Source organism: Rhinoraja longicauda, chromosome 5 (genome assembly GCF_053455715.1).
Source record: "Rhinoraja longicauda isolate Sanriku21f chromosome 5, sRhiLon1.1, whole genome shotgun sequence".
Taxonomy (NCBI): Eukaryota; Metazoa; Chordata; class Chondrichthyes; order Rajiformes; family Arhynchobatidae; genus Rhinoraja; species Rhinoraja longicauda.
Window position 1 is genome coordinate 4,956,000 of NC_135957.1, and position 20,347 is coordinate 4,976,346.

The following is a 20,347-nucleotide window of genomic DNA, read 5'->3' on the forward strand; positions in this document are numbered from 1 at the left end:
ACAGAGTTGACGTGGGTAGGCTTTTCCCTTTGAGAGTGGGGAAGATTCCAACAAAGGGACATAGCTTCAGAATTGAGGGACAAAGGTTTAGGGGTAACATGAGGGGGAACTTCTTTACTCAGAGGGTTGTGGCTGTATGGAATGGGCTTCCGGTGGAAGTGGTGGAGGCTGGCTCGATTTTATTATTTAAGAGTAAATTGGATAGGTATATGGATAGGAGGGGATTGGAGGGTTATGGTCTGAGTGCAGGTAGATGAGACTAGGTCAGGGAGAATGGTCGGTGTGGACTGGTAGGGCCGGACAGGCCTGTTTCCATGCTGTAGTTGTTATATGTTATATGTTTTATGTTAAAATTGCCTTCACCACAGAAGACAGAGGTAGTGATGGAGCATTGAGGGTCTCTGACCTATGGTGCTCTACAGGGATCAATGCTGGGATTTCTGTTGTTCGTGATAGGTATTTAAAAATGGAGGTGGCATGATTAAGGGGGTGTGGCTGTGTTCTGCAGCTGCGGCTCACCGGCAGTCTCTCTGTCTTTTTTTTGTTTTTTGTCTATTGTCATCGTTTAATGTACGTTTTGTTCTATTTTTAACTCTGTTTATGTGAGGGGGGGGGGGTGTGGTGGGGGGGTGGGGGAAACATTTTTTTTTCTAATCTCCTCCTCAACGGAGATGCGACCTTTACCGTGTCGTATCTCCGTTCGCGCTACGGCCTAACACCGTGGAGTCGGCGGCCTCCAGCTGGGATCGACTTTGAAGACTCCGGTCGCAGGGCCTGGACTTACCATCTCGGAGGCTTTGGCCGTGGGCCCTGCAGACCGCAACATCGGGAGCTCGCAGGTCCCTGGCTGGCGACCGGCTTTCAGGAGCTCCAGCCGTAGCAGCTTCGACCGCCCCGGAGCGCGAGGTACGATCGACCCGCTCACAGGCCCCTCATCGCCCTGCGTGGCCTGGCCACGGCACTTTCCATCGCCCGGTGGGGGCTCAGGACCTTCATCGGCCTGCTCGGCTCGGCTCGGCCCTCGGACTTTCCATCGCCCGGTGGGGGCTTCAAAAGTTGGGAGCCTCGATCGCCTCGTGGCGCCACGGGAGAAGAATGAGGAGGAGATAATGACTTTTCTTTGCCTTCCATCACAGTGAGGGTGTGCCTGGAGCAATCACTGTGATGGCTGTTTGTGTTAAAATTGTATCTGTGTGTCCTGTGCTTTTTGTTGTCTACTGCCGGACCCTGACATGAGAGGACGCTGGCGCTGTTTGTTCGCCGCTTCTCCGTCAGGATAGTTTGTCTGTTTGTTTTTATGTTATGACTGTTTTTGTAAAGCGCTTTGAGCACCTGGTAAAGCGCTATATAAAACAAATGCTTATTATTATATTATTATATTATTATTATTATTATTATAATTGCAGATGATTCGAAAATTGATTGAGCTATGGATAGTGGGGAAGGTTGTCAAACGATGCAACAGGATATTGATGAGTTGGAAAGATGGGTGCAAATGGACTTTAATTCAGATAAGAGTGAAAATTTGCACTTTAGAAGGTCAAATATAAGCGGAAAGTGTACAGTAAATGGCAGTACTGTTAGAAGTATGAATAGGCAAAGGGACCTTGGGCTTCCTTACAGTGGTTGCACAACATGGTAAAGAAAGTGTATGGCACTCCTGCCCTCATTGGGGCATTGACGATAAATGAATGAATGATACTTTATTATCATATGTGGCATGTCACAGTGATCTCCTTTGTTTTGAATACCAGATGCAAAATATGCATGTTGGCAGCTGAATAAAAAACCTAGGTAGACCACATTTACAGTACTGGGCAAAGATAATAGACCACTCCGTCAAAATCGCCTATACTGAGTGTAGTATGCAAAGGAGCTATTTTAGTAAGAAAAACCCGCCGTCCGTTATGCCTCTCGCAGTGTATTCAGTGTTTTGGGGGAACAGTATGTGTGATGATACCATTAAAATGCAGACTATATCTCATCTATCAATTCACAGATTTTTGGTATTTTTCTTTTTAAATGTTTCTGCAAGTTTCTGCCTACTAAAATGGCAGCATGACATACTACGGTTTTTAGGGTCGAGTGGTCTATCTTGCTCTGCTCTACGATCTTTGGTACTGGGTGCAGTTCGAGTTGTTGCAGTATCGTAAGGACGCAGCAGTTTTGGAGAGGGAGTAAAAGAGGTTTACCACGATGTTACCTGGAATGCAATGTGTCAACTATGCGGAAATGTTAGACAAACTTGGATTAGGACTGAGAAGAGAAATATTTACACAATTTAAAAATAAATTTGGAGGGATTAACAATAAATGAAAAAGCATAACAATAAATAAAAAAGCATGCCAGCATACCAAAGCTTAACAATCAATAAAATAGCTCTAAAAATGCTTTGTAAAAATAATTAACGTGAAAATCATTAGAATTCAATTTCTTGTTTTTTAACATTGCAGAGCCTGACTGATGATTTCATGAATGGCTGTTTTACTAAAATCATTTCTTCACAACATGCCCTACACCTGTTGAATCGGTAGGTTTTCAAATGTTTTATCAGTGGTAATTAATACAGGATTACATTTACCTTTACGGATCATGTGATGGAATTTAAGTTTTAGACAACACAGGGGTTGAAATGTTTTTATGTTTATCTGTTTTCCACAAATAAACTAAAATAGAGGTTGAGTAGGCTGGGACTCTATTCCTTGGAGCGCAGGAGGATGAGGGGTGATTTTATAGAGGTGTATAAAATCATGACAGGTGCATAAAATCAGAGTCACTTGCCCAGAGTAGGTGAATCAGAGGAAATAGGTCTAAGGTGAAGGGGAAAAGATTTAATAGGAATCAGAGGGGTGTGGCGGCTCCCAAGGGTCGGGCCATACCACTACCGACCCCTCGGCACGGCAATGGACCAGTCCAGGGAGGGCGGTCCGGTACTACGTATGTAAGGACAAGGTTTTGGGCGCAAAGCCATTCCAGCATGCTTGACCGGTCTGATAACTGAGGAATAATAAAACAGAACGCCCCGAAATACCCGGCTTCTCGCCTTTATTTCGGGCCTCTTCCGACGCGCCACATTGGTGACCTCGACGGTCCATTCATACTAGGATGGACAAACGATGGATAGCCGACCGTCCAGCTGTCGACGCGGTAGCCATCAAGCTCCCGACTTTCTGGACCACCCGGGCTCGCGTTTGGTTTTACCAAGCGGAGGCCCAGTTCCAGCTGCGGGGCATCACAACAGATGATACCCGTTTTTTCCACCTGGTGGGAGCCCTTGACCAGGACACGGCCGAAGAGGTCACGGAGTTCCTCCAGGACCCACCGGCCCACGATAAATATAAAACCCTTAAGGAGCTGCTGCTCCAAACCTACGGGCTAATCCGAATGGAGCGAGCCGAAAGGCTCCACCACATGCCAGGCCTCGGTGACCGGCGCCCATCTAGCCTCCTGAAGGAGATAGTCGCGCTGCTCGACGGGCACAGACCGTGCCTGATGTTCGAGTATACTTACCTGCACCTGCTGCCGGCCGACATTCGCCTGCAGCTTACCGACGCCTCCTTTGATGACACCCGGGCCCTCGGCAGGCGCGCGGACGCACTGTGGGTGGCGCGCCGTGATGACGTCAGCGCGCTAAACGTCACTCGAGCAGCGCCCGATTTTCTCCGGTCGAGCGGGGGAGCTGTGGAAGGAGTGACAGCTATGCCCCGGAGGCTTGCGAGATCGCCCCCGGTGGCCATTGCGGGTCCTGCATCCGCACATGCACCTGCAGTCCCACACCAGCAGGCTCCAGCCAGCACCAGCAGGAGGCACTGGTGTTATTACCACCAGCGCTGGGGTGCTGCAGCCCGACAATGCCGCCAGCCGTGCACGTTCCCGGGAAACGCCGGGGCCGGCTGCCAATAGTGGATACCGGGGCGGAGCTGAGCGTCCTGCCCCCTTCGCTGCTGGACATTCGTTCTGGGAAGCGGGGGCCCATCCTCACCGCTGCAAATGGGAGCCACATTCGGACTTATGGCGTCCGCACGGTGCACATCGTTTTCGGCGCCAGTCATTTCACGTGGCAGTTTACCATCGCCGACGTCTCCCAGCCGTTGCTCGGGGCTGACTTTCTGCGGGCTCATTCTCTCCTGGTGGACATCAGGCAGCAGCGCTTGGTCCACGCCGCCACGATGGAGCCCATTGCGTTGCATCTGAATGACCCCATTGTGCGCCCACTGTCGTCCGTGGACTCCCATTTCGCTCGGGTTCTGGCGGAATTCCCGGATATTATGGCCCCGCAATTCCGGTCGTCGACCCCCAAGCACGGGGTGGTCTATTATATAATAACTACCGGCCCACCCCTCCACGCACGAGCACGCCGCCTGCCGCCTGCGAAGCTACGCCTGGCACGGCAGGAGTTCCGCACGATGGAGTCCTTGGGGATCGTCCACCCTTGCAACAGCCCATGGGCATCCCCACTCCACATGGTCCCCAAGGCAAACGGGGGCTGGAGACCCCCGCGGATTATCGGCGGCTGAACGTCGCTACCGCCGAGGACCGATACCCCATGCCCCACATCCAGGACTTCAACGCCCATTTGGCTGGGGCCACGATATTCTCGAAGGTGGATTTGGTGCGAGGCTATAACCAGATCCTGGTCCGCCCGGAGGATGTGCCCAAGATGGCAATCATCACGCCGTTCGGACTGTACGAGTTCATACGGATGCCGTTCGGCCTCAAGAACGCCGCGCAGGCATTCCAACGGCTAATGGACGGCGTGTGTCGTGGGTTGGATTTCCTGTTCGTCTACCTCGACGACATCTTGGTAGCCAGCTACTCGCGGCAGGAGCACTGTGCCCACCTCCGGCAGCTCTTCTAGCGGCTCAGCGAGCACGGGTTGGCTATCAACCTCGCCAAGTGCCGCTTTGGTGTGGCCATAATTGACTTTCTCGGCCACCGTGTGTCTTCGCAAGGCGCGGTTCCCCTGCCGGACAAAGTTGACGCCATCCTCCGGTTTCCCCGTCCGCCCTCGGTAGCGCGGTCTGCAGGAGTTCGTCGGCATGGTGACGTTTTACCACCGGTTCCTGCCTTTCGCGGCCCACATCATGCGGCCGCTATACGAGCTGCTGGCGGGGAAGCGTAAAATTGTCGTGTGGACCGACGAGGCGGTAACAGCCTTCGACGGCGTGAAGGAGGCCCCGGCTCGGGCTGTGCTGCTGGTTCACCCACGGGAGGATGCCCCGACAGCCCTTACGGTGGATGCCTCAGAGTCGGCGATTGGTGCCGTACTGGAGCAACTGACGGACGGGGGTTGGCGCCCCCTGGCCTTCTTCAGCCGGCACCTCAACAAAGCCCAGAGGAAGTACAGCGCTTTTGACCGCGAGCTCCTAGCTCTACCTGGCCGTGAGCCACTTCCGCTATTTTCTGGAGGGCCGCACGTTCACCGCTTACACGGACCACAAGCCGCTCACATTCGCCCTGGCAAAGGTCTCCGACCCGTGGTCCGCCCGACAGCAGCGCCATTTGGCGTACATCTCGGAGTTCACCACCTCCATCCGCTTCATCGAGGGGAAGAAAAACCGGGTGGCCGACGCGTTGTCTCGCCGTTCAATGCCGTTTTAGAAGTGGCGCCCGGCATTGATTATTCTGCCCTGGTGGAGGACCAGCTAACGGACAGGGAGATGCCGCCTACCGGACTGCCATCTCTGGCCTCCGCCTTGAGGATGTTCCCCTCGGCCCCGGAGGAGCGACGATACTGTGCGATGTGTCGGCAGGTCAGCCGCGCCCCATCTTTCCGGCCGCGTGGTGCCGGAGGGTGTTCGACGTGGTCCACGGGATGGCTCACTCATCCATCCGGGCGACGACCGCACTTGTAGCTGCGTGGTTCACGTGGCACGGTCTGCGCAAGCAGGTTGGCCACTGGGCCCGCACCTGCATTCCGTGCCAGACGGCGAAGATCCAACGCCGCGTCCGGGCCCCACCCCAGGAAATCGGTCTACCCTGCCGCCGTTTCGACCACCTGCATGTGGACATTGTGGGCCCTCTCCCGCCGTCCCGGTGCATCACACACCTCCTCACGGTGGTGGACCGCTTCACACGGTGGCCGGAGGCCATACCGCTGGCCGACACAGCCACAGCTACATGCGCTCGTGCGTTGGCCACGCACTGGATCGCTCGCTTTGGGGTGCCGGTGGTCATCTCATCGGACCGGGGGCCACAGTTCACCTCTGAGCTGTGGTCGGCCATGGCCCACCTGTTGGGCGTGTGGCTGCACCACACCACGGCCTATCACCCGCAGGCAAACGGCCTGGTGGAGAGGTTCCACCGGCAGCTGAAGACATCGCTGAAGGCGCGACTCTCCGGCCCCGACTGGATGGACGAGCTACCATGGGTCTTGCTGGGCATCCGGACTGCCCTCAAGGAGGACCTGGCTGCATCATCAGCGGAGCTCGTATACGGGTCCCCACTCACGGTGCCCGGGGAGTTCGTGCCCTCGTTGCCGGGGCGAAAGGAACCGCCCTCATCCACCCTACAGCGCCTCCGAGAGCGAGTTGGCAAGCTCGCACCCGTGCTGCTTGTCCAAAACAAAGGTTGTCTGTCCGTGCTCCAGCACCCGGTACGGGCCCTCATAAGAAACAGACAGGTACATGGATAGGAAAGATTTGGAGGGATATGGATCAAATGCAGGGAGGTGGGACTAGTGTAGCCGGGACAAGTTGGGCCAAAGGGCCTGTTTCCCCACTGTATCACTTTATGACTCTATTTAGCAACAGGAGAGACCATTGTGATTGTTTAGATAGTTGCTGGTTAATTCGACTATTTTGCATTTTGCGTTTGTTATTGTTCATGTAATTGTCATCAAGACAAGAGTGTTTCACGCTCTAAATGAAAGCACAATGCATGAAGGCGCAGACTGGGAATGGGAGGGGGAGTTGAAGTGCTCGGCCACCGGGAGATCAGCTTGGTCAATGCGGACCGAGCGCAGGTGTTGAGCGAAGCGATCGCCGAGCCTGCGCTTGGTTTCGCCGATGTAAATAAGTTGACATCTAGAGCAGCGGATGCAATAGATGAGGTTGGAGGAGGTGCAGGTGAACCTTTGTCTCACCTGGAAAGACTGTTTGGGTCCTTGGATGGTGTTGAGGGGGGAGGTAAAGGGACAGGTGTTGCATCTCATGCGGTTGCAGGGGAAAGTGCCCGGGGATGGGGTGGTTTGGGTAGGAAGGGACGAGTGGACCAGGGAGTTATGGAGGGAACGGTCTCTGCGGAACGCACAATACAGAACTCACTGACTTCATACACTTCACTTCCAGTTTCCATCTGGAATGTGGGGTGGTGGGGTGGAAGGTGAGAATGAGGGGGATTCTGTCCTTGTTGCGAGTGGGGGGAGGGGGAGCAAGAGCGGAGCTGCGGGATGTAGAAGAGACCCTAGTGAGAGCCTCATCTATAATGGAGGAGGACATCTTCGTTTCCTGAAGAACGAGGACATTTCTGAAGCCCTGGTGTGAAACACCTCATCCCGGGCGCAGATGCGGCGTAGACGGAGGAATTGGGAGTAGGGGATAGACTTTTTGCAGGGGACCGGGTGGGAAGAAGTGTAGTCCAGATAGCTGTACGAGTCAGTGGGTTTATAGTAGATGTCAGTCACTAGTCTGTCTCCTGTGATGGAGATGGTGAGGTCCAGAAACGGGAGGGAGATGTCGGATATTTAAGGGCAGGATGGAAATTGGAAGTGAAGTGTATGAAGTCAGTGAGTTCTGCATGGGTACAAGAGGTAGCACCAATGCAGTCGTCGATGTAGCGGAGGTAGAGTTCGGGGATGGGGCCGGTGTACGCCCGGAACAGGGATTGTTCGACGTACCCGACAAAGAGGCAGGCGTAGCTAGGGCCCATGCGAGTGCCCATAGCCACGCCTCTGGTTTGGAGGAAGTGGGAGGAGTCAAAGGAGAATGCATGAAGGTACTTGTGACCTCGATGGGATTGACATTAACAATAGCACATGGAATATGCAAAGTAGGCAGATTAAGACTTTATTCAAAATGCAATGTTGATTTGACATTATTTCTGTCAAAATGTACTTGAAGAATGCATATTGCTCCATGAGTTCAAATGGTGTAAAGAATTTTGTGTTAGGAGATGGTAGAAACTATCCTGCCACACACATGCCTCCATATGTCCATCATATTTAAGTATACATTATTTTGTGTTTTGTCGCTGATTCTTTTATATGTTAGAGGAAACCTTTTTTTTTCAACTTCATTGTAATTTGTTCCCAGAATATTTAAAAGGCCAGTCGTAGGTATTAATCCTCAGATTTAGATGGTGGGGTCTCAGCAGTTGAACTGCTGCTGATTTCTAATGGGAAGAGTTAAGATCATCTCTTGGTGGAGTTGGGATTGCCTGGTTATTAAAAAGTTCTTGCTGCAAGTAGGTATGAACTGCTTCTTCATCTAAGGAGTTGCATGTAAATGAAAATAGCCATTTTTAGGTACTTCTGATCTCACAATTGCAGGAATTGTTGATGAAGTCTTGTTGATGAAGATGCTTTCCTGAGTATGCCCTTGGAATATTCTGGGCTGGGTTAATTAATCTTGAATATCACAGCCATCTGCTTTTATGTGGGTTATAACTCCAGTCAATTTTCCTTGATTCCCATTAACTTTAGTTTCATGGAGCTCCTTGATGCCATTTATAGAGCTACCTTGGAGCTAGGGCAGTCACTTTAACTTTGCCTATGGCATTGGTATGGGTACTGGTTTATTGTTATCACTTGTACCAATATACAGTGAAAAACTTTGTTAGGTTTTATCCAGTCAGATCAGACTGTACATGAGAATAATAAGGGTCTCGACCCAAAACGTTGCCCATTCCTTCTCTCCTAAGATGCTGCCTGTCCTGCTGAGTTACTCCAGCATTTTATGTCTACCTTCACGATACTGGATGTCAGATCCACTGAACGGTAGTCATTAAGGCATCTGCTACCTTGCTTTCTTTGGTACAAGGATGAGAGTGGGCTTCTGAAAGCAGGTTCTTAAAGCTTATGGTGGTTCCCAAACTGATCTTAGCTCATGATATTCTTTTATTCATAAAACTGTGATGACTTGATAATCATATAATAATTTTATGAATTTTCTGTCACTGCATTTTGGTGATAACTGGCCCGGGACAGAAAGGTCAGATTGGGAATGGGAGGGGGAGTTGAAGTACTGAGCCACCGGGAGATCAGGTAGGTTAAGACAGACTGAGCGGAGGTCACTTTGACCTGTTCTCAGCCTCTCACAGATACACTCCTTGTCCTCTCAATCTCTCCAACTACCTACTGTGCAACCCAATATTACTTTTTTGATCACTCTTTCCCAGTTCTGATGAAGGATCTTTGACCTGAAATGTTACTTCTATTTTTCTTTCCACAAATGCTATCTGACCTGCTGAGTGTATGCATCATTTTCTGAATTAATTTCAGATTTGCAGCATGTGCAGTTTTCTTTAGTTTAATAAACAGATCACTGTAGATACTGCTTGGCGGCACAGTGGCATAGCAGTTAAGCTACTGCCTTACGGCACCAGAGACCCAGGTTCGATCCTGACTATGGGCGCTGTCTCCTTGTTCTCCCTGTGACCTGCGTGGGTTTTCTTCGAGATCTTCGGTTTCCTCCCATACTCCAAAGACGTACAGGTTTGTAGGTTGATTGGCTTGGTGTAAATGTAAAATTGGCCCTAGTATGTGTAGGATAGCATTGATGTGCGGGGATTGCTGGTTAGTGGACTCTGTGGGCCGAAGAGCCTGTTATGCGATGTATCTCTGTGTCTGTATCCGTATAAAATTTATTATGTTTGAATTAAGATTGTAAATAATTGCAACATTGAATTTGTTACATTAGATTTCAGAATTTAAACTTTCCATCCCTTGAGTCGGAAATTGATGTTACAATTGAACGTATTATTCATTACTACTCAGGAGAATTGAATTTCATACAAAAGGTAGGAACATCTGTGTTCATTTAGATATTGGGACATGCACCATTGTATTCATGGGAACAATTTAATATAACTCCACTCATTAGGCAATATTGGAAATACTGCAGAATTGGTGAGATGTTTACCTGAAAATTGGAAACATGACCCTAATCAATTAGGTTTGGAAGTCACTTAAGTGACAAGGATCACTGGTCTTAATGACTACAAGCCTGTCGCACTGACCTCTGTAGTCATGAAGGCCTTTGAAAGACTTGTGCTGGCCCAGCTGAAAAACATTACAAACCCCCTGCTGGACCCCCTGCAGTTTGCATACCGGGCCAATAGATCAGTGGATGACGTAGTCAACCTAGGCCTGCACTTCATCCTCCAGCACCTAGACCGCAAGGGGACCTATGCCAGGATTCTGTTTGTGGACTTTAGCTTGGCATTTAACACCATTGTGCCAGAGCTACTACACTCCAAACTCTCCCAGCTGACTGTGCCTGAACCTCTCTGTCTGGATCATCAACTTCCTGACGGACAGGAAGCAGCATGTGAGGCTGGGAAAGCACATCTCGGACCCGCAGACCCTCAGCATAGGAGCACCGCAAGGCTGCGTACTCTCCCCTCTCCTTTACTCTCTCTACACCAATGACTGCACCTCCACAGTCTCCTCTGTCAAGCTCCTCAAGTTTGCAGATGACACAACCCTGATTGGACTGATCAAGGATGGGGTGGAATCTGCCTACAGACTGGAAGTGACACAGCTGGCATCCTGGTGCCATCGCAACAACCTGGAGCTCAATGCTCTTAAGACAGTGGAACTAATTGTAGACTTTCGAAGAGCTCCCCCTCCCCTCCCCCCACTCATCATCAACAACACCACAGTTACATCTGTGGTGTCATTTAAGTTTCTTGGAACCATCATCTCCAGAGACCTTAAATGGGGTGCCACCATCGACTCCATAATCAAAAAGGCCCAACAGAGGATGTACTTCCTGCAGCAACTGAGGAAACACAATCTGCCACAGGCAATGATGGTCCAATTCTATACTGCTATCATTGAGTCCGTCCTCACCTTCTCCTTGGTCTGGTTTGACTCAGCCTCCAAGCACGATATCCGGAGGCTGCAACGGATCGTTCGATCAGCTGAGTAGGTTGTTGGCTGCAACCTTCCCCCCATTGACGAACTGTACACTGCAAGGGCCAGGAAGCGAGCGGGCAAGATCATTTCTGACCCCTCTCACCCTGGCCACAAACTCTTTGAAGCATTTCCCTCTGGAAGGTGATTCCGGACTGTCAAAGCAGCCACAGCCAGACATAAAAACAGCTTTTTCCGCGAGTAGTAGCTCTACTCAATAACCAAAGTCTGTAGTCTCTTTTTGCTCTGGTTTATTTCACTCACATGTTTAAACTGTAATGTTGTACTCTTAATGTTTAATTGTTGTGCTTTATTCTTAATTGTTTACTGTATGTTCATGTTGTTACTTGCGGGAGGAGCACCAAGGCACATTCCTTGTATGTATATATATTTGGTCAACAAATTTACTCATTCATTCATTCATCCGAGAACCTGGCCGGTAGCCATCTATCGGCAAACACAGGCAACAATGATAGTCACATAAAGTTTAGAATTTGCTGTATGTAAAGACAAAATTGGTAGGTGGAGTATCGCTAATATGGTGCAAAGATCACCAAAGACAATGAATTTGAGCAGCAGATTTTGATCTTCAGAGGTAAAGATCACAGTGGGGGAGGAGAGTGAAAAGCTTGAATTAGGAGGAAGATCACTGTAGGTTGCTTGAGGAATAGAAGCAAGCAGTCCTGTTCCACTTGAACAATAACTGGAGAAAAGCATTCTTGCTGAATCTGGCAATTCTCACTTCCAATTTTTTTCTGGATTTTGCAAACCCTGGGAAAGAAATGTTGGGGTGTGGATTAAGACAACATCTTAGTACTGTGCTTTATTTAAATATTTTTAAAAAAAATGTCTTCCTCCCCAAACCAAGATGAATGAATGAATAAATAAGTTTACTGGCCAAGTATGTGCATATACAAGCCTTTGGTCGATCGAGGAAGAAGGCATCTGAAGATCAAGCACTTGGACGCGGCAACAGTGATCCTAGCACTCCTTTCTACTCTGAGACCTGAACAATTACAGCAAGCATGTCAAAGCAATGGAAACGTACAATCAGTGCAGTTCCTGCAAAATTCACTGGAAGGATAAGTGAAGGATCAGTGTCCTTTCACAGCTTAACATCCCCAGGATTGACGTCCTGTTACATTAGCTGGCTAGGTTCTTGTCTTCTGCAAAGGACATTGTACTGCAAGCTCTGTCATGGAAGGAAATTACTTGGTTAACAGAATAAAAGATTAATGGATGTACTCAAAAACTCTTTGAAGAAATTCAATGTCCTAACTGAATCTTGGGAGTTCAGTTGTTCAGTTTAGTTTATTGTCACGTGTACTGAGATACAATGAAAAGTTTTTGTGCATGCTAACCAGTGAGCAGAAAGACAATACATGATTACAAACAATCCATTTACAGTGTATAGATACATGATTAGGGAATAACGTTTAATGCAAGGTAAAGCCAGCAAAGTCCGATCAAGGATAGTCTGAGGGTCATCAAAGAGGTAGATAGTAGTTCAGCACTGGTCTCTGGTTGTGGTAGGACGATTCAGTTGCCTGAGAACAGCTCGGAAGAAACTGTCCCCGAATCTGGTGTGTTTTCTATACCTATAAGTGTTTTCACACTTCTATCCTTTTGCCTGATGGGAGAGGGGAGAAGAGGGAGTGGCCGGTGTGCGACTTGTCCTTGATTATGCTGCTGACCTTGCCGAGGCAGCATGAGGTATAAACGGAGTCAATAGAAGAAGTCTGGTCCATGGCAGCTGAAAATGTTGAAGGAGCATTTGGGATGTCACTAATAATCTCATGTCCATGCATCGGAGAGCAACGAGATCCTGTGCAAACAGCAGAAGGAACAAACTACCTCAGAAGCTAGCCACTTGCTCATCCAGTTGGCCAGTACCCACCCCATTTGTGGAAGAATATGTGCTTCTCACATTGGACATTAAACACCTTTGAATCCATTACATCAAAGTGGAATTTCATTTGGTATCATTCCCATTAAAGCTGATTACTGGAAAACGGAACTGGAACGTTGGCCAAATACTGGACACGTAGCTTTATGTGGTACACAAATCAAATTAATGTTTTTGTGTATCTCAAAAATGCTGTTATTCTGAGAATGCTATGTAAAATCATTCAAAAATTATGATTCTGAACATTGAATACTGCCCTTTGTGATTTTTCCAATATTCTCTCCCCACCCAGTCTAAATTTTAATTGACAGATTTAAATTATTGTAAAATCAATTGACAAATAATTAACATGCTACGTCAACTCATATGGCATAAATGTTAACTATATGAAAATCTATTTGCCCCATTGTGCCCATGCTGGCCAAAACAAAGAGACGATTAATCCCACATCCACAGACAATCCCACTTCCAAGATCTTGGTCTTTCAAGTGGACTGTTCTGCTGCATAACAGTCATAGAGTTACGCCGACAATCCTGGACCCATTTGTATTGATCCGTCTTCCAATACTTGGCCCATAGACTTCTAATCCTAGGCTACTCAAGTGGTTGTTTAGCACTTCTAAAATGCCGTGAGACACTCTGCTTCCATCACTCACTTTGGTGTTGCATTTTTGATCCTCAGCACTGCCTGGGTGTACTAAAAGGTCTTTCTCAGAATGCTTCAAAATCTTTTACTGCTTACCCTAAACCTCTTCTCCAGCTTTATTTACCTCCGATATGGAAAGTAGTGCCTTGCACTCTATCTATTCCTCTCATAATTTTATATACCTCTGTCATGTCCCCTCATAACATTCTGCTCTCCAGGGAAAACAGACCTAGCCTTTGCATGCTCTCCTCATAATTGCTTCCTGGCAGTCTGGTGAATCTTCTCTGCATCCTCTTCAGTGAAATCACATCTTCCCTGCAGTATGCTGATCCCCAAAGACCACTATGTTCAACTTCCTTTTACCTTTCTTCACCTAACCTTTTTAATTTACCTTTCTAATCTTTTTTTAATCTCAGGTGCTTATTCTGTTGTTTTATTACATTTACTTTTGTATCCCTTCCCTGTAATTATTCAATTCCATGGTATTAATGAGGCTGGCACTGAACATAATGATTTTATTCCAATTTTGTTTATGAATCTCGGGCATTTTCAGTGCAAACTGTGTTGATTGGCAATTCCATCTGGCCATTGTGCTTCTCTGTTCGTTGGTGTGTCAGATCTATATTGCATTCAGAAGGAATAATGTAGACACCCTGGAACTTGCAGTAGGCCATTTCCTTCCATATGGATTTTCATTAAAATGGGTTTGCTTAGCACACTTCTGTGCAATCTAATTTTTCAATACTAGTCTTATTCCACTCATTTTACATTTAAAACGTATGACAAGTTCTTATTCCAAAATCTTAGACCTGACCAGTTCCCTTACATATGATCTTTACAAACACAGTGGGTTACAAAATATGCATATTCATGTTAAGTTATCCAACGTGTGATCTGCTTAATTTGTCTTGTAATTCTGAATATCTTTTTACAGCATTATCAAACTAGTAAGGAGAATCCTCCACTTGCTAGAAACATGCCTCCTTTAGCTGGAAAAATACTGTGGGTGAGACAGCTCTTCCGGCGCATACATGAGCCCATTGACTATTTCTATGTAAGTAACTCCATTATTTACTTTATGGTGCCTCAGAGGCATAGAGTTGTACACCTTGGAAACAAGCCGGACTTGTTCCTGCTAGTCTTTACTAATCACATTTTTGTGTCCTGTCCTTTTGTGTCATTTGTATCTTTTGATTCCTAATTGTGGTCAGTTTCTGATATGAGGAAAAGTTAAACAGACAGGCTATACTGTCCACCACCAGACAGATCAGTGTGATAGGGGATATGACCTTTGGCAGAGATTTTGGGCGGCACGGCGGCGCAGTGGTAGAGTTGTTGCCTTACAGCGCTTGCAGCGCCGGAGACCCGGGTTCAATCCTTACTATGGGTGCTGTCTGTATGGAGTTTGTACGTTCTCCTCATGACCTGCGTGGGTTTTCTCCGAGAGCTTCGGTTTCCTCCCACACTCCAAAGACGTACAGGTTTGTAGGTTAATTGGCGTGGTAAATGTAAAAAATGTCTCTGGTGGGTATAGGATAGTGTTAATCTGCGGTGATTGTTGGTCGGCGCGGACCCGGAGGGCCAAAAGGGCCTGTTTCCGCGCTGTATCTCTAAACTAAACTAAACTAAAGATAGGTAGATTTTTGGATATTGAGGATATCAAGGGATATGAGGTTCGTTGAGGAAAGTGGCGCTGAGGTGAAAGATCTGCCATTGCCTTTCCAAATGGTTGAGAAAAAGTGTGAGGGGCCAAACAACCTGCTGTTTCTTATCAATCCACTGTCAGAATGTTATTTGGTGTGGAGTTCCAGGATTTAGATACTGTGACAGTAGAGGACTTGGAGATTTATTTCAGAGTTAGGTAGTGGTCTTCATGTGCACATAATAATAATAATAATAATGCATTTTATTTATATAGCGCTTTTCATATACTCAAAGACGCTTTACAGAAATTTTGAGAACATAGGGAAATGAATAAATAGATAAATAAGTAAATAAATAAATGAACAGAGAAAGGAGACAGAAGGTGAGGTGACCTTCAGTGGTTGAAGGCAGTACTGAACAGGTGAGACTTCAGCGATGTTTTGAATGTGGTGAGTGTGGAGGAGTCTCTAACGGTTTGGGGTAGTGAGTTCCATAGGGTGGGAGCAGCGATGGAGAAAGCCCTGTCCCCCCAGGATCTGAGTTTGGTCCGGATGTGGGGGGATAGGAGATTGGCAGCGGCAGAGCGGAGGGTGCAGGTGGGAGTGTGCCTGTGGAGGAGGTCGGTCAGGTAGGATGGGGCCAGGTTATGGAGGGCTTTGTAGGTTATGAGGAGGATTTTGTACTGGATTCTCTGGGGGATGGGGAGCCAGTGGAGTTTATAAAGGACGGGGGTGATATGGTCACGGATCGAGGTGTGTGTGAGTAGACGGGCAGCGGAGTTTTGAATGTATTGAAGTTTATTGATGATTTTTGAGGGTGCGCCATAGAGGAGGCAGTTGCAGTAGTCCAGACGGGAGGTGATGAAGGCGTGGATGAGGGTTTCTGCAGCTGTGGAGGAGAGGGATGGACGGAGACGGGCAATGTTTTTGAGGTGGAAGAAGGCTGTCTTTGTGATGTGTTTGATGTGTTTGTCGAAGGAGAGGGTTTGATCAAGGATGATTCCAAGATTCCGGATGTGAGGTGAGGTGGATACTGGGAGACCATCAATGTTGAGGATGAAGTTTTGGGTGGATTTGGTGAGCGTTTTTGGACCAATGATGATGATTTCAGATTTGTTGCAATTGAGTTTGAGGAAGTTTGATTGAAGCCAAGATTTTATTTCAGTGATGCAGTTTGTCAGTGTAGAGTGTGTGGTGGGGGAAATTGACTTGGTGGAGATGAGGAGCTGGATATCATCGGCGAAGCAGTGGAAGTTGAGACCATGACGGCGGATTAATTGACCAAGGGGGAACAGGTAGAGGATGAAGAGGAGGGGGCCAAGGACTGAGCCTTGGGGGACACCTTGGGGGAGGGGAGCGGTGGGGGATTTACAGTTGTTAATGGAGATGAACTGGTGTCTGTCAGAGAGGTAAGATTTGAACCAGGATAGGGCTGTGCCGGTGATGTTAAGGGAGGTTTCAAGTCGGGTGAGGAGAATGGAGTGATTTATGGTGTCAAAGGCGGCGCTGAGGTCAAGTAGGATGAGTATGTTGAGGTTGCCAGCGTCGGAGGAGAGGAGAATGTCGTTTGTGATTTTGAGGAGCGCAGTTTCAGTACAGTGGTTTGAGCGGAATCCGGATTGGAAAGTTTCATACAGGTTATTGGTAGAGAGGTGGTATTTGAGTTGGGAAGCTACAGCACGTTCCAAAACTTTGGACAGAAAGGGTAGGTTGGAGATTGGTCTGAAGTTGTTTGGGGTGTCAGGGTTTAGACCAGGTTTTTTCAGAATGGGGGTGACAGCAGCGATTTTGAGGGATGGCGGGACGATGCCAGTGGACAGGGAGGAGTTTATTGTTGCAGTGATAAGTGGAGAGAGAGCAGGAAGGCAGGCCTTGACAAAGCTGGAGGGGATGGGGTCCAGAGAGCAGGTGGCAGTTTTTATTCCTGTGAAGAGGTCAGAGAGGTCGGTGGTGGAGATTGGGGAGAACTGAGGCAGGGGCTGACAGGATAAGGGGGGCAGGTGGTTTGAGGGGGAGCAGGTGCGTTGGTGGTTAAGGTGCTGTAGATGTTGTCTATTTTGCTTTGGAAGAATGAAAGGAAAGTGGTGCATTTGTCAACTGTGAATGATTGGGAGATGGTGTCCAGGGGGCTGAGGAGTTTGTTTATTGTAGAGAAGAGTGTTTTTGGGTTTCCGGAGCCAGAGTGAATTATTTGAGAGTAGTAGGTGGAGTGGGCACGGGAGAGGGCATCTTTATAGTGCTGTATGTGGTCTTTGTAGGCTTGGGAGTGAATTGTGAGACCTGTTTTGTTGCGGAGTCTTTCAAGTTGGCGGGCATGAGTTTTCATCACGCGGAGTTCAGGGGTAAACCAGGGAGCAGAGTGGGTGAAGGAAACTGTTTTGGTTTTTATAGGTGCAAGCTGGTCGAGGCAGGAGGGGAGAGTGCGGTTGTAGTAATCAGTGAGGTCAGAGGGACTGTGGAGGTCAACGAAGGGAGAGGCGGACATTATTTCAGAGAGGGAGGATGAGAGCGAGGTAGGTGAAACAGAGTTCAGCTTGCGGAAGTTGATTTTGCGTTTTTGCTTTGGAGCTGGGGTGGGAATGTTGACAGACATGGTGATGGCTAAGTGATCAGAGAGGGTGGGGTCGGAGCCAGAGAGGTGATGTAGATTTAGTCCAGTGGAGCAGACAAGGTCCAGAATGTGTCCACGGTTATGGGTGGGAAAATTGACGTGTTGAGTGAGGTTAAAGCAGTTGAGTATTTCAGTGAAGTCAGCACATAATACCCTTGCCTTGTTTGGATGTAACAGTTGCATATTTGTGAGCTGTGATCAGAACAGCTTGGATGAGGTACCACAGTGTATTTTGTACATGGTACACACGGCAGCCATGATGTACTCAGTATCAAGATAGACACAAAATGCTGGAGCAACTCAGCGGGTCAGGCAGCATCTCTGGAGAAAAGGAATAGGTAAAGTTTCAGGTCGAGACCTTTCTTCAGACTGAGAATCAGGGGAAAGGGAAACTAGAGGTATGAAAAGATACAAGAACAAAATAAACTTCAGTGTCAAGATTGGTGGAAGGGCTGCCAATTATTATTTGGCAGAATGGTCCTCCAGCTGTGAATATTCTTCTTTTCCAGGTCAAATAAATGTGACAAGCTTGAAATTGGAACTTGTGGCTCCCTTAGTGTTGGGTCCACAAAACCTATTTGGTTGGATTTTTAACAATGAGTGGCCGTAGCCACATGGAATAGTAAAGCAGAGGAGCAAGTCATAATATCTGTGCTGAATATGATGCCAGGTTAAACTAATCTCCTCTGCCTGCACGTGATCCAGTCCCTTCATTTCCTGCGTATCCGTGTCCCTATCTAAAAGCCTCTTAAATGCCACTTTTGTATCAGCTTCCACCCCCACCACTGGCACTGTATTCCTAGCATCCGTCACTCTGTGTAATAAACCTGTTCCACACATCTCCGTTAATTTTTCTACATCAATAGATTATCACATCTACTGATAATAGATTTATTATCAAAAATCTATTCTGCACCATTTCCAGGATATTCCCATCCTTTCCTACTGTGCAGTCACCAGAATTAGGCACATCTGTCCAGTTCATGCGCCATTAGAGTTGCTGCCTATCTTTAAGTCGTCTATAGCCATCTTATCATATCATATACATACAGCCGGAAACAGGCCCTTTCGGCCCTCCAAGTCCGTGCCGCCCAGTGATCCCCGTACATTAACACTATCCTACACCCACTAGGGACAATTTTTTTTTTTTAACATTTACCCAGCCAATTAACCTACATACCTGTACGTCTTTGGAGTGTGGGAGGAAACCGAAGATCTCGGAGTAAACCCACGCAGGTCACGGGGAGAACGTACAAACTCCTTACAGTGCAGCACCCGTAGTCAGGATCGAACCTGAGTCTCCGGCGCTGCATTCGCTGTAAAGCAGCAACTCTACCGCTGCGCTACCGTGCCGCCCTTGAAAACTGCACATCCTCAAATGCCCCAGCCTGTGCCAATAGGCATGCAGGCTGAATTGCTAGAATTAATTAATTAACATTGTTAATATTCGGCGTTACTTAAGTTTCTATTGACAGAGTTGTGTGAGCAGGTTTCTGAACATGGTTGGATTGGTCAGTCAATGTCCAAAAGCTTTTTTTTACCTCTGTGGTTTTACTTGCTATATGTCCATAGAAACATAGATAGATAGAAAATAGGTGCAGGAGGAGGCCATTTGGTCCTTTGAGCCAGCATCGCCATTCATTGTGATCATGGCTGATCATCCACAATCAGTGCCTGCCTTCTCCCCATATCCCTTGATTGCGCTAGCCCCTAGAGCTCTCTCTAACTCCAGGTCTGCCATTTACAAATTAGTAGAAAATAACAGTTGTGCGTAGTCATACAGCATAGAGACTGGCCCTTCATGCCAACTCATTCAGACCAACCTACATGCCTTCTGAGATTCGTCCCTTTTGTCTGGATTGGGCCAGATCCCTCTCAATGCTCCTATCAACAAAGCTGTCCCAATGTCTTTTAAAAGTTGTGATTGTCCCCACCTCTACCACTTTTTCTGGCAGCTTGTTCCATGTACCCACCCACCCTTCATGTGAAAATCCAACCCCTCAGATCCTCTTTAAATCTTTCATAGAAACATAGAAAATAGATGCAGGAGGAGACCATTCGGCCCTTCGAGCCAGCAACACCATCCATTGTGATCATGGCTGATCATCCACAATCAGTAACCTGTGCCCAACGTCTCCCCATATCATATATCCCTTGATTCCACTAGCCCCCAGAGCTCTATCTAACTCTCTCTTAAATTCATCCAATGATTTGGCCTCCACTGCCCTCTGTGGCAGAGAATTCCACAAATTCACAACTCTCTGAGTCAAAAGGTTCCTCCTCACCCCAGTTTTAAATGGCCTCCCCTTTATTCTAAGACTGTGGCCCCCTTTAAACTTTAAACTATTCCTGCTAGTAGACTCCCCTCTCCTAGGATGAAGCCTGTGACCATCCACTTTAGTTATGCCTCTCAAGATTTTATAAGCCCCAGCCTCATTTGCTCCAGGGAAAACAGTCCTAGACAATC

General features: G+C 47.8%; 1 protein-coding gene across 1 annotated transcript in view; it reads left to right on the plus strand.

The window, feature by feature from the left end:
• The window catches only part of LOC144593828 (dynein axonemal heavy chain 8-like), a 460,724-nt gene that overhangs the window by 46,679 nt on the left and 393,698 nt on the right, over nucleotides 1-20,347 (plus strand). Inside the window, 3 exon segments of the mRNA XM_078399946.1 lie at nucleotides 2,454-2,530; nucleotides 9,858-9,957; nucleotides 14,561-14,680. Coding sequence (XP_078256072.1) covers nucleotides 2,454-2,530; nucleotides 9,858-9,957; nucleotides 14,561-14,680 — 297 coding nt within the window.